General features: G+C 43.3%; 2 protein-coding genes across 7 annotated transcripts in view; both read left to right on the forward strand.

Moving 5' to 3' along the window:
* Positions 1 to 13,772, forward strand: part of LOC115173703 (protocadherin gamma-C5) — a 182,767-nt gene that overhangs the window by 54,920 nt on the left and 114,075 nt on the right. The window contains exon 1 of one of the 6 annotated variants that reach the window (XM_029732114.1): positions 3,691 to 6,315. The exons of 3 other annotated variants lie outside the window; for them this stretch is intronic. In XM_029732114.1, the coding sequence (XP_029587974.1) occupies positions 3,889 to 6,315 (2,427 nt within the window). In that variant the 5' untranslated portion in view covers positions 3,691 to 3,888. Of the gene's footprint in view, positions 1 to 3,690; positions 6,316 to 7,270; positions 9,817 to 10,642; positions 13,267 to 13,772 lie in introns of those variants that run through there. 2 more of the 6 variants (XM_029732098.1, XM_029732074.1) reach the window with 2 other exon arrangements.
* LOC115173817 (protocadherin gamma-C3-like) lies at positions 365 to 2,350 on the forward strand. The gene has a single exon (XM_029732253.1). The coding sequence runs from the start codon at positions 461 to 463 to the stop codon at positions 1,607 to 1,609; it is 1,149 nt and encodes a 382-aa protein (XP_029588113.1). The 5' UTR covers positions 365 to 460; the 3' UTR covers positions 1,610 to 2,350.

Consider the following 13,772-nt stretch of genomic DNA (forward strand, 5'->3'; position numbering starts at 1 on the left):
TGCTTCATTTGTTAGTCAAGCATTGTAGAGATGAAACCTGCATTTATTTAGATTCCAGAAAAAGAAGTGTAAAGACAATATGATTTTGAATTATTTTAGAAATCAAATAATACTGTCCAGTGTTTAAAATAATGTATGGACGGTTTTGCATGTTCAAATAAAATCTGGTGTTCAGGTTTGAGACTCTGAGGGCCGCTGTTGATCAGTGAAATAATTTCTGTCCAGTGTTGTCAGTCAGTGGAGTTAACTCCCATATCACTGCGCTCTAGCAGAGGAGAGGGAAAAGCTCTCTACGCTTCATACGAGGCGGGGCGCGACACAGACACCCTCGCTCTGATCAACATATAAGAAATATATAGTGAAAAGAGGCTAGGTTAAAGCGAAACATCTACTTATTTCCTCACCGTTTCTCTGGATCCAGTATAAGGAATATTCGTGTTGGATTTATTATTTGTTAGCGATGGCATTTGAAGGATTCCTTCAACCTAAATGCCTAAAATGGCGTTTGTGTGGACTACGGTGGCAAGTACTGATTTTTGTCCTGTATTTTAGTCATGTTGTCAGTGGACAAATCCGGTATTCCATTCCGGAGGAGATGAAGAAAGGCTCTGTTATCGGTAACGTAGCTCAAGACCTGGGGTTAGATTTGAAACGGCTCCGAGCGGGCAGGGCTCGTATCGTGACGGGAGAAAGCATTCAGTACACAGAGCTTAAGACAGAGAAAGGGATTCTAGTCGTGAGCGAGAGAATAGACCGAGAGCAGCTATGTGGCGACGTCACACCGTGTAGCTTCAGCTTCGAAATCATTCTAGAAAATCCGATTGAGCTGCATCGTATTACTGTAGAAATATTAGATGTAAATGATCATGCTCCTGCTTTTCCAAATAAATATATACATTTTGAAATCAGCGAATCGGCTACGGTTGGGTCGCGATTTCTGTTGGAAAGTGCAGAGGACCCTGATGTCGGACTCAACGCCCTACAGAATTACGTTTTAACTCACAATGATAATTTCATTCTAAAACAGCATGCGAATCCAGACGGTAGTAAATATGCAGAGATGGTCCTCCAGAAACCGTTAGACAGAGAGGAGCATCCTCGTCTCTCTCTAAAGCTAATCGCTGTAGACGGTGGAAATCCACAGAGATCTGGCTCAGTAAATATAGAGATCACTGTCCTAGATGCCAATGACAATGCGCCTGTGTTTAACCAGTCAGTGTACAGGGCTACTGTGATGGAAAACGCTCCAAAAGACACCTATATTACCACCGTGAACGCCAGTGATGCAGACAGAGGCACAAATGGACAAATCACATATAGCTTTTCGAAGTTGAAGGGGAGCATTGCTGATATTTTCATAATAGACGAGAAAACAGGAATCATATCTGTTTCGGGACAGGTCGATTATGAGAAAGATAAGAAATACGAGGTTAGAGTTGAAGCTAAAGACCAGGGAGGTTTAACAGACTCTAGTAAAGTTGTCATTGAAGTTATTGATGTTAATGACAACGCACCAGTTATAAACGTCATGTCTTTCTCCAGCCCTGTGTCTGAAGATGCTCCTCCTGGAACTACGGTAGCCGTTATTAACGTCAAAGATGCTGATTGAGAGAAAAACGGACAGATTACATGCTCTATAGATACTAACCTCCCGTTCAAGATAAAATCATCCTTAACTAGTTATTACAATTTGATCTCAGATATAGGTTTTGACAGAGAAATAACACCAGAATACAACATAACCATAACAGCTACAGATTCTGGTTCGCCTCCTCTCTCTAGCACCAGGACTTTACACCTTAAAATCTCTGATGTAAATGACAATGCTCCATTGTTCGATGAAGGTCCCTACTCTGCTTTCGTCACAGAGAATAACTCTCCTGGAATGTCCATATTTACTGTCAGCGCGCGGGACTCTGACTGGAATCAGAACGCGAGAATATCGTACCTGTTGGAGGACACGCAGATCAGTGGAACTCCAGTCTCTACTTATATATCAATTAACTCTGAAACAGGAGTTTTACATGCGGTGCGCTCCTTTGATTATGAACAAATAAAACAGCTTAAACTCGTGGTTAAGGCGCAGGATGGAGGCTCTCCTCCTCTCAGTAGCAATGTGACTGTGAAAATAATGATCCAGGACCAGAACGACAACGCGCCTCAGGTTCTGTATCCAGTCCAGACTAGCAGCTCTCTGGTGGCTGAAATGGTGCCTCGTTCAGCAGATGTGGGTTATCTTGTTACTAAAGTGGTGTCTGTTGATGTGGACTCTGGACAGAATGCCTGGCTCTCGTATAAACTGCAGAAAGCGACAGACAGGGCGCTGTTTGAAGTGGGCTTACAGAATGGAGAAATAAGAACCATACGACAAGTCAATGATAAAGATGCTGTGAAACAAAGGCTCACTGTTGTAGTGGAGGACAACGGGCAGCCCTCTCGTTCAGCTACAGTCAATGTTAACGTGGCGGTGGCGGACAGCTTCCCTGAAGTGCTCTCGGAGTTCACTGACTTTACGCACGACAAGGAGTACAACGACAACCTGACTTTTTACTTAGTCTTGGCTTTGGCTGTAGTCTCATTTCTGTTCATCACATGTTTAGTGGTTATTATATCAGTGAAAATATACAGATGGAGACAGTCTCGCATCCTCTATCATTCCAACCTCCCGGTTATTCCGTATTATCCACCGCGTTACGCAGACACTTTGGGGACAGGAACTCTACAGCACGTGTACAATTACGAGGTGTGCAGGACGACTGACTCCAGAAAGAGTGACTGTCAGTTCACCAGACCCTGTAGTCAGAACGTACTGATAATGGACCCCAGTTCTACAGGGACGAAGCAGCGGATGCAGAGTGAACAGAACATCCTGGATGAACCAGACTCCCCACTAGAGGTGAGTTTATTGGACATTTTCTAATTTAGCACATTGTTTTGGAATACATTTCTGGAACGTGTCTTTTTTTCAACTATTGTGCTCTGGTGCATGGCTAATTTACTCGTTTGGCTCCCTTTCTGCTCATCTCTGTAGGGTTAAACTTATATCAGCTACTACGCGTTTTACTGTTAGATTTGGCTTGTGTTTGCCTGCTGAGTTGGTAGGGACTGACTTCGAACTGAACAAGAATATCAAGTGCTACAATAGTAAGGATGTAGCGTTGAGTTGCCATTTCAGAACCACACTGTATGGACAGCGCCACTTCTTTCACGCGGTGTTTGCTTTACCTTTTCCAACTGCTGTCTAAATTGATCAGGTGTCACTATACATTTTCATCTGTGTTTAGGGTTAGTCCTATACCAACCAAAAATCTCTCAATGCAGGTATTTTGCTGTATTTTTCTGTCGTGGTTTGGACGGTTGTTCCATGGAAAAGTTTTATGCAGGATCAAGTCTCGGGCTTAGAGGATATAGTCTCATGTTCCTGTATCAAATGATTAGGCTATGTTCCCTGTTGGTCTTATTTTAGTAATTGGACATGGCATGTATTTAGATTGTTCATGCACATACCACAGTGCTTCTAATGGTGACATTTTGGAAAGAAAATAATGCTGGACAATGTTGAATAATTTCTACACAGCTGTACATTTTTTTTTCTTCATGTTTTGGACTCTGAGGGCCGCTGTTGATCAGTGAAATGATTTCTGTCCAGTGTTGTCAGTCAGTGGAGTCTCCTCCCATATCACTGCGCTTTAGCAGAGGAAAGGGAGAGACTGCGCTTCATACGAGGTGGGGCTCGACAGAAAGACTTTCGCTCTGAGCCATTAACATAGATCAGAAAAGGACAGTGAAAATAGGCTAGATTGAATCGAAGCGTCAACTAGTATTTGCTCACTGTTTCTGAGGATACCCTTTACGGAATATTCTTGTGGATTGTATTATTTGTTGGCTATGGAATTTAAAGGACTTCTTCAAACTAAAACATGGCGTTTGTGTGGACGACGGTGGCAGGTACTCATTTTTCTCCTGTATTTCAGTCATATTGTCAGTGGACAAATCCGGTATTCCATTCCGGAGGAGATGAAGAAAGGCTCTCTTATCGGTAACGTAGCTCAAGACCTGGGGTTAGATTTGAAACGGCTCCGAGCGGGCCGGGCTCGTATCGTGACCGGAGAAAGCGTTCAGTACACAGAGCTGAAGACAGACAAAGGGATTCTAGTCGTGAGTGAGAGAATAGACCGAGAGCAGCTTTGTGGCGGCGTCACACCGTGTAGCTTCAGCTTTGAAATTATTTTAGAAAATCCCATCGAATTACATCGTTTTACAGTTGAAATTGTGGATGTAAATGACCATTCACCTGTTTTTAAGAATAATCATATCAAATTTGAAATCAGCGAATCTGCTACTCTTGGCTCTCGTTTTGTGCTGGAGAGTGCAAAGGATCCCGATGTGGGAGTTAATGGTCTACAGGAGTATGTTTTAACTCAAAATGACAATTTCGTTCTGAAACAACATTCGAATCCTGACGGTAGTAAATTTGCAGAAATGATTTTACAAAAGCCTTTGGATAGAGAAGAGAATCCTCGTCTCTCTCTAAAGCTAATCGCTGTTGACGGTGGAAATCCGCAGAGATCTGGCTCAGTAAATATAGAGATCACTGTCCTCGATGCCAATGACAATGCGCCTGTGTTTAACCAGTCAGTGTACAGGGCTACTGTGATGGAAAACGCTCCAAAAGACACCTATATCACCACCGTGAACGCCAGCGATGCAGACAGTGGTTCCAATGGTATAGTGATGTATTATTTTTCGAATTTGAAAGAAAACTTGGCAGATATATTTGACATTGATGAGACAACTGGCAAGATATCTGTTGTTGGACAAATCGATTTTGAAAAAGATAACAAATATGAAATTAGAGTTGAGGCCAAAGACCAAGGTGGCTTGACAGACCTCGGTAAAGTTGTCATAGAAATAGTTGACATAAATGACAATGCCCCAGTTATAAACGTCATGTCTTTCACTAGCCCTGTGTCTGAAGATGCTGCTCCTGGAACTACGATTGCCGTTGTAAACGTTAAAGATGCTGATTCAGAGAGGAACGGACAGATTACATGCTCTGTAGATACTAACTCGTTCAAGATAAAATCGTCGCTAAGCAGTTATTATACGTTGATCTCAGATGTAGCTTTTGACAGAGAAACAACACCAGAATACAACATAACCATAACAGCGACAGATTCTGGTTCGCCTCCTCTCTCCAGCGCCAGGACTTTACACCTTAGAATATCTGATGTAAATGATAATGCTCCATTGTTCGATAAAGGTCCCTACTCTGCTTACGTCACAGAGAATAACTCTCCTGGAATGTCCATATTTACTGTCAGCGCGCGGGACTCTGATTGGAATCAGAACGCGAGAATATCGTACCTGTTGGAGGACACGCAGATCAGTGGAACTCCAGTCTCTACTTATATATCAATTAACTCTGAAACAGGAGTTTTACATGCGGTGCGCTCCTTTGATTATGAACAAATAAAACAGCTTAAACTCGTGGTTAAGGCGCAAGATGGAGGCTCTCCTCCTCTCAGTAGCAATGTGACTGTGAAAATAATGATCCAGGACCAGAACGACAACGCGCCTCAGGTTCTGTACCCAGTCCAGACTAGCAGCTCTCTGGTGGCTGAAATGGTGCCTCGTTCAGCAGATGTGGGCTATCTTGTTACTAAAGTGGTGGCTGTTGATGTGGACTCTGGACAGAATGCCTGGCTCTCCTATAAACTGCAGAAAGCGACAGACAGGGCGCTGTTTGAAGTGGGATTACAGAATGGAGAAATAAGAACTATACGCCAAGTCACTGATAAAGATGCTGTGAAACAAAGGCTCACTGTTGTAGTGGAGGACAACGGGCAGCCCTCTCGTTCAGCTACAGTCAATGTTAACGTGGCGGTGGCGGACAGCTTCCCTGAAGTGCTCTCGGAGTTCACTGACTTTACGCACGACAAGGAGTACAATGACAACCTGACTCTTTACTTAGTCTTGGCTTTGGCTGTAGTCTCATTTCTGTTCATCACATGTTTAGTGGTTATTATATCAGTGAAAATATACAGATGGAGACAGTCTCGCATCCTCTATCATTCCAACCTCCCGGTTATTCCGTATTATCCACCGCGTTACGCAGACACTTTGGGGACAGGAACTCTACAGCACGTGTACAATTACGAGGTGTGCAGGACGACTGACTCCAGAAAGAGTGACTGTCAGTTCGCCAGACCCTGTAGTCAGAACGTACTGATAATGGACTCCAGTTCTACAGGGACGATGCAGCGGATGCAGAGTGAACAGAACATTCTGGATGAACCAGACTCTCCACTAGAGGTGAGTTTATTGGAGTTTAACAAAGTACCTTTTTTTTGTTGAGTACATCTTAAAAATATAATTTATTTTCTATTTGCAACTATTTTCATCTGGTGCCTGACACTTTGTCTGTATCTCAGAGGTTGGGTTGCTCTCTCTTCGCAATATTACAGTGTTAATTTCAAGGATAATGTATTTATTTATATACCTACGAAAAGGTTTTGGCTCGTGTTGTATGTCTGCTGAGTTGTATGTCTGCTGAGCTTGTTGAAATGTATTTCGAACTGAGCAGATGTGCTTGTGATATATTGGTCATTCTGTAGCGCTGTAATGCAGTTTCAGAACCCCCCTGTGAGGACAGCGACCCTCCTGTCTTTATTGCAGAAGGGGGCTGCTTCGCTCTCTCACGCAGTGTATTATTCCTGGTTCTTACATCAGTCTATTGGACAAATGTCGCTATAGAGTTTAGCATTTACGAATCATATTACTTTCAACATAGGCCCTATTAGTTTTGGTTTGTAGTGTTGTGTCGTAGTTTGGACGGTTGTGGAATCCTCTTTTTCGCACGATCCATTCTGAAGTTGATGGGGTGTTGGAATTTTTTGGTAGGCTATAAAATATTCGGTATTTTTATTTTTTTGCATATAATTGTAGAGATGAAACATGTATTTATTTCGATTGCAGAAAGTGAAGTGTTAAGACAGTATGATTTACATACGTTATTTTTGTAGTGAAAATATACTGTACGTGTTTAATCATTTCTGAACAGTTTTACATGTTCAAGTGTCATGCGGTGTTCATGTTTGAGACTCTGAGGGCCGCTGTTGATCAGTGAAATAATTTCTGTCCAGTGTTGTCAGTCAGTGGAGACCCCTCCCATATCACTGCGCTCTAGCAGAGGAGAGGGAGAAACTCTCTTCGCTTCATACGAGGCGGGGCGCGACACAGACACACTCGCTCTGATTAACATATAAGAAAGATATAGTGAAAAGAGGCTAGGTTAAAGCGAAACATCTACTTATTTCCTCACCGTTTCTCTGGATCCAGTATAAGGAATATTCGTGTTGGATTTATTATTTGTTAGCGATGGCATTTGAAGGATTTCTTCAACCTAAATGCCTAAAATGGCGTTTGTGTGGACTACGGTGGCAAGTACTGATTTTTGTCCTGTATTTTAGTCATGTTGTCAGTGGACAAATCCGGTATTCCATTCCGGAGGAGATGAAGAAAGGTTCTCTTATCGGTAACGTAGCTCAAGACCTGGGGTTAGATTTGAAACGGCTCCGAGCGGGCAGGGCTCGTATCGTGACGGGAGAAAGCATTCAGTACACCGAGCTTAAGACAGACAAAGGGATTCTAGTCGTGAGCGAGAGAATAGACCGAGAGCAGCTATGTGGCGACGTCACACCGTGTAGCTTCAGCTTCGAAATGATTCTAGAAAATCCGATTGAGCTGCATCGTATTACTGTAGAAATATTAGATGTAAATGATCATGCTCCTGCTTTTCCAAATAAATATATACATTTTGAAATCAGCGAATCGGCTACGGTTGGGTCGCGATTTCTGTTGGAAAGTGCAGAGGACCCTGATGTCGGACTCAACGCCCTACAGAATTATGTTTTAACTCACAATGATAATTTCATTCTAAAACAGCATGCGAATCCAGACGGTAGTAAATATGCAGAGATGGTCCTCCAGAAACCGTTAGACAGAGAGGAGCATCCTCGTCTCTCTTTAAAGCTAATCGCTGTAGACGGTGGAAATCCACAGAGATCTGGCTCAGTAAATATAGAGATCACTGTCCTAGATGTAAATGACAATGCGCCTGTGTTTAACCAGTCAGTGTACAGGGCTACTGTGATGGAAAACGCTCCAAAAGACACCTATATTACCACCGTGAACGCCAGTGATGCAGACAGAGGCACAAATGGACAAATCACATATAGCTTTTCGAAGTTGAAGGGGAGCATTGCTGATATTTTCATAATAGACGAGAAAACAGGAATCATATCTGTTTCGGGACAGGTCGATTATGAGAAAGATAAGAAATACGAGGTTAGAGTTGAAGCTAAAGACCAGGGAGGTTTAACAGACTCTAGTAAAGTTGTCATTGAAGTTATTGATGTTAATGACAACGCACCAGTTATAAACGTCATGTCTTTCTCCAGCCCTGTGTCTGAAGATGCTCCTCCTGGAACTACGGTAGCCGTTATTAACGTCAAAGACTCTGATTCAGAGAAAAACGGACAGATTACATGCACTACAGATACTAACCTCCCGTTCAAGATAAAATCATCCTTAACTAGTTATTACAATTTGATCTCAGATATAGGTTTTGACAGAGAAACAACACCAGAATACAACATAACCATAACAGCTACAGATTCTGGTTCGCCTCCTCTCTCTAGCACCAGGACTTTACACCTTAAAATCTCTGATGTAAATGACAATGCTCCATTGTTCGATGAAGGTCCCTACTCTGCTTTCGTCACAGAGAATAACTCTCCTGGAATGTCCATATTTACTGTCAGCGCGCGGGACTCTGACTGGAATCAGAACGCGAGAATATCGTACCTGTTGGAGGACACGCAGATCAGTGGAACTCCAGTCTCTACTTATATATCAATTAACTCTGAAACAGGAGTTTTACATGCGGTGCGCTCCTTTGATTATGAACAAATAAAACAGCTTAAACTCGTGGTTAAGGCGCAGGATGGAGGCTCTCCTCCTCTCAGTAGCAATGTGACTGTGAAAATAATGATCCAGGACCAGAACGACAACGCGCCTCAGGTTCTGTATCCAGTCCAGACTAGCAGCTCTCTGGTGGCTGAAATGGTACCTCGTTCAGCAGATGTGGGCTATCTTGTTACTAAAGTGGTGGCTGTTGATGTGGACTCTGGACAGAATGCCTGGCTCTCGTATAAACTGCAGAAAGCGACAGACAGAGCGCTGTTTGAAGTGGGCTTACAGAATGGAGAAATAAGAACCATACGCCAAGTCAATGATAAAGATGCTGTGAAACAAAGGCTCACTGTTGTAGTGGAGGACAACGGGCAGCCCTCTCGTTCAGCTACAGTCAATGTTAACGTGGCGGTGGCGGACAGCTTCCCTGAAGTGCTCTCGGAGTTCACTGACTTTACGCACGACAAGGAGTACAATGACAACCTGACTCTTTACTTAGTCTTGGCTTTGGCTGTAGTCTCATTTCTGTTCATCACGTGTTTAGTGGTTATTATATCAGTGAAAATATACAGATGGAGACAGTCTCGCATCCTCTATCATTCCAACCTCCCGGTTATTCCGTATTATCCACCGCGTTACGCAGACACTTTGGGGACAGGAACTCTACAGCACGTGTACAATTACGAGGTGTGCAGGACGACTGACTCCAGAAAGAGTGACTGTCAGTTCGCCAGACCCTGTAGTCAGAACGTACTGATAATGGACCCCAGTTCTACAGGGACGATGCAGCGGATGCAGAACGAACAGAACATCCTGGATGAACCAGACTCTCCATTAGAGGTGAGTCTATTGGAGTTTAAATTGTATTGCACATTGGCTTGGAATATATCTCTATCTACATTGCCTTTTGTGAAAATGTCAACTATTTCGTTCTGGTGCCTTTATGTTAATTTATTCTGTATGTCTATTCAACAGTGTACAGTGTTGGGCTAAATCATTTCTGATTAGCTTCGGATTTTGTACTATGCCTGCTGATTTTTTTGTTTGTTATGATTTTGAATTTACAATTCTAAGTTCGATGGTGTAATTTGAACACTCCTGCGCTTTAAGAGCATTTCAGCACCACTGTGTTCTGACAGCGCTGCTTCTGTCATGAGCAGCAGAGGTCTGCTCCGCTCTCAGGCAGCGTATACTGTCTCTCGTTCAAACTACTGTCTTTTGCTCAATAGTCACCATAGAGCCACTGTAGCCGTTGTTATAGCTAGTTCTGTACAAAGCAAAATGCTCTCAACCAGTGCGACATACTGTATGCATGTTGCCGTACTGTTCAGTAATGGTTTTGTGCGCCCTATCCATGGAACATTTTTACCCACGATCTAAACTAAGGTTTAGATGATATGGTGGCATGTTTTACAATCAAATGATTACCGTTCACCCTGATGGTCATCGTTATTTTAGTAGTTGTACGTGTCGTTTTTTATTTATTATTATAGATAGCAGTACAGTGCTGTACAATTTTGAAACATTTCAACCCAGTTGTATATGTCCACATATCTGGTGTTCATGTTTTTGACTCTGAGTGCCGCTGTTGATCAGTGAAATAATTTCTGTCCAATGTAGTCAGTCAGTAGAGTCCCGTCCCCGCCTCTCCTATCACTGCGCTCCAGAGTAGAAAGAGAGACTGCGCTCCATACGAGGCGGGGCACTACAGAGAATCACTCGCTCAAACAGATACGCTAAGAAATAGCCTGGATTAAAATAACACTTCCACTGTCAGAAATCTCCTTTCTCACCGTTTGAGGATACAGTAGGCTATAAGGAATAGTCGTGTTGGATTTATCTTTGTTGACTATGGTATCTGAAGGATTCCTCCAACCTAGATGCGCAAAATGGAGTTTGTGCTGTGGACTGCGATGGCAAGTACTTTTTTTCCTCCTGCATTTCAGTCATATTGTCAGTGGTCAAATCCGGTATTCCATTCCGGAGGAGATGAAGAAAGGCTCTCTTATCGGTAACGTAGCTCAAGACCTGGGGTTAGATTTGAAACGGCTCCGAGCGGGCCGGGCTCGTATCGTGACCGGAGAAAGCATTCAGTACACGGAGCTGAAGACGGACAAAGGGATTCTAGTCGTGAGTGAGAGAATAGACCGAGAGCAGCTTTGTGGCGGCGTCACACCGTGTAGCTTTAGCTTCGAAATGATTCTAGAGAATCCGATGGAGCTCCACCGTGTAACTGTTGAAATCCTTGATATTAATGATAATGCACCTATTTTTCGAAAGAATGAAATCAAATTTGAGATAAGTGAATCGGTTATACTCGGGTCGCGTTTTATGTTGGCCAGTGCCGAGGACGCAGATGTAGGTAACAATGGTCTGCAGAAATATATTTTAACGCCGAATGATAATTTCGTTTTGAAACAACATGCAAATCCAGACGGTAGTAAATACGCTGAAATGATTCTTCAGAAACCGTTAGACAGAGAGGAGCATCCTCGTCTCTCTCTAAAGCTAATCGCTGTAGACGGTGGAAATCCACAGAGATCTGGCTCAGTAAATATAGAGATCACTGTCCTAGATGCCAATGACAATGCGCCTGTGTTTAACCAGTCAGTGTACAGGGCTGCTGTGATGGAAAACGCTCCAAAAGACACCTATATTACAACAGTGAATGCCAGTGACGCAGACAGTGGCTCTAACGGGCTCATTACGTATTATTTTTCCAACTTGAAAGAGCACCAATCAGACATATTTCACATGGATGAGACAACTGGCACAATGACACTTGTAGGGAAAATAGATTATGAAAAAGACAAGAAATATGAAATGATGATTGAGGCGATGGACCAGGGAGGTTTAACCGACTCCAGTAAAGTTTTAATCGAGATTGTTGACGTCAACGATAATTCTCCCGTTATAAACGTCATGTCTTTCTCCAGCCCTGTTTCTGAAGATGCCCCGCTGGGAACAACTATAGCGATAATCAATGTGAAAGACGCTGACTCGGAGAGAAATGGTCACATTACGTGTTCAATAGACAACAACCTCCCATTTAAGATCAAATCCTCATTGACTAACTATTATACTGTAATCACAGATTCAGCTTTCGACCGAGAGACCACGCCAGAATATAATATAACCATAACAGCGACAGACTCGGGTTCACCTCCTCTCTCCAGCGCCAGGACAATACACCTTAAAATCTCTGATGTAAATGATAATGCTCCATTGTTCGATAAAGGACCCTACTCTGCTTACGTCACAGAGAATAACTCTCCTGGAATGTCCATATTTACTGTTAGCGCGCGGGACTCTGATTGGAATCAGAACGCGAGAATATCGTACCTGTTGGAGGACACGCAGATCAGTGGAACTCCAGTCTCTACTTATATATCAATTAACTCTGAAACAGGAGTTTTACATGCGGTGCGCTCCTTTGATTATGAACAAATTAAACAGCTTAAACTCGTGGTTAAGGCGCAGGATGGAGGCTCCCCTCCTCTCAGTAGCAATGTGACTGTGAAAATAATGATCCAGGACCAGAACGACAACGCGCCTCAGGTTCTGTACCCAGTCCAGACTAGCAGCTCTCTGGTGGCTGAAATGGTGCCTCGTTCAGCAGATGTGGGCTATCTTGTTACTAAAGTGGTGGCTGTTGATGTGGACTCTGGACAGAATGCCTGGCTCTCGTATAAACTGCAGAAAGCGACAGACAGGGCGCTGTTTGAAGTGGGCTTACAGAATGGAGAAATAACAACTATACGCCAAGTCAATGATAAAGATGCTGTGAAACAAAGGCTCACTGTTGTAGTGGAGGACAACGGGCAGCCCTCTCGTTCAGCTACAGTCAATGTTAACGTGGCGGTGGCGGACAGCTTCCCTGAAGTGCTCTCGGAGTTCACTGACTTTACGCACGACAAGGAGTACAATGACAACCTGACTTTTTACTTAGTCTTGGCTTTGGCTGTAGTCTCATTTCTGTTCATCACATGTTTAGTGGTTATTATATCAGTGAAAATATACAGATGGAGACAGTCTCGCATCCTCTATCATTCCAACCTCCCGGTTATTCCGTATTATCCACCGCGTTACGCAGACACGTTGGGGACAGGAACTCTACAGCACGTGTACAATTACGAGGTGTGCAGGACGACTGACTCCAGAAAGAGTGACTGTCAGTTCACCAGACCCTGTAGTCAGAACGTACTGATAATGGACCCCAGTTCTACAGGGACGATGCAGCGGATTCAGAACGAAAAGAACATACTGGATGAACCAGACTCCCCATTAGAGGTGAGTTAATTGGAGTTAAGGTGATGTAGCTCATTTTGTTGGAGTTAATCTCTGCAATCTGTCCTCTGTATCTATTCATTTTCATTTGTGCTCCGGTGTGGATTTGTTCTGTTTGCTCCCTCTGTGACTTACTTTCTGGGCTAATTCAGCTACTACGCATTCTTTATGGGCTTTCTTTTGGCCGTATATGCCTGTTGAGTTGGTGGGAAATAATTTCAAAGTGATCATGAATGCTAAGCGCCACAATAGTAAGTAAGGCTGTTTCGCTGTAAGACTATGGCAGCACCCCTCCGTGTGTACCGCGCCACTTGTAGTGCGCAACAGTATGCTCTCCTCTATCTCACTCTCTATGCTGAGCCTGGTTCCAACTTCCTTATATGGATCAAGAGTCACTATACATTTTACCCATGTTTACAGTTAGTCATATAACAAACAATATCACTTTTAAAACAAGTGTTTTGCTGTATTTGATGGTTTGGACCGCTGTTTCATTGGCATGTTTACGC

This window comes from Salmo trutta, chromosome 3 (assembly GCF_901001165.1).
Source record: "Salmo trutta chromosome 3, fSalTru1.1, whole genome shotgun sequence".
Classification (NCBI taxonomy): domain Eukaryota; kingdom Metazoa; phylum Chordata; class Actinopteri; order Salmoniformes; family Salmonidae; genus Salmo; species Salmo trutta.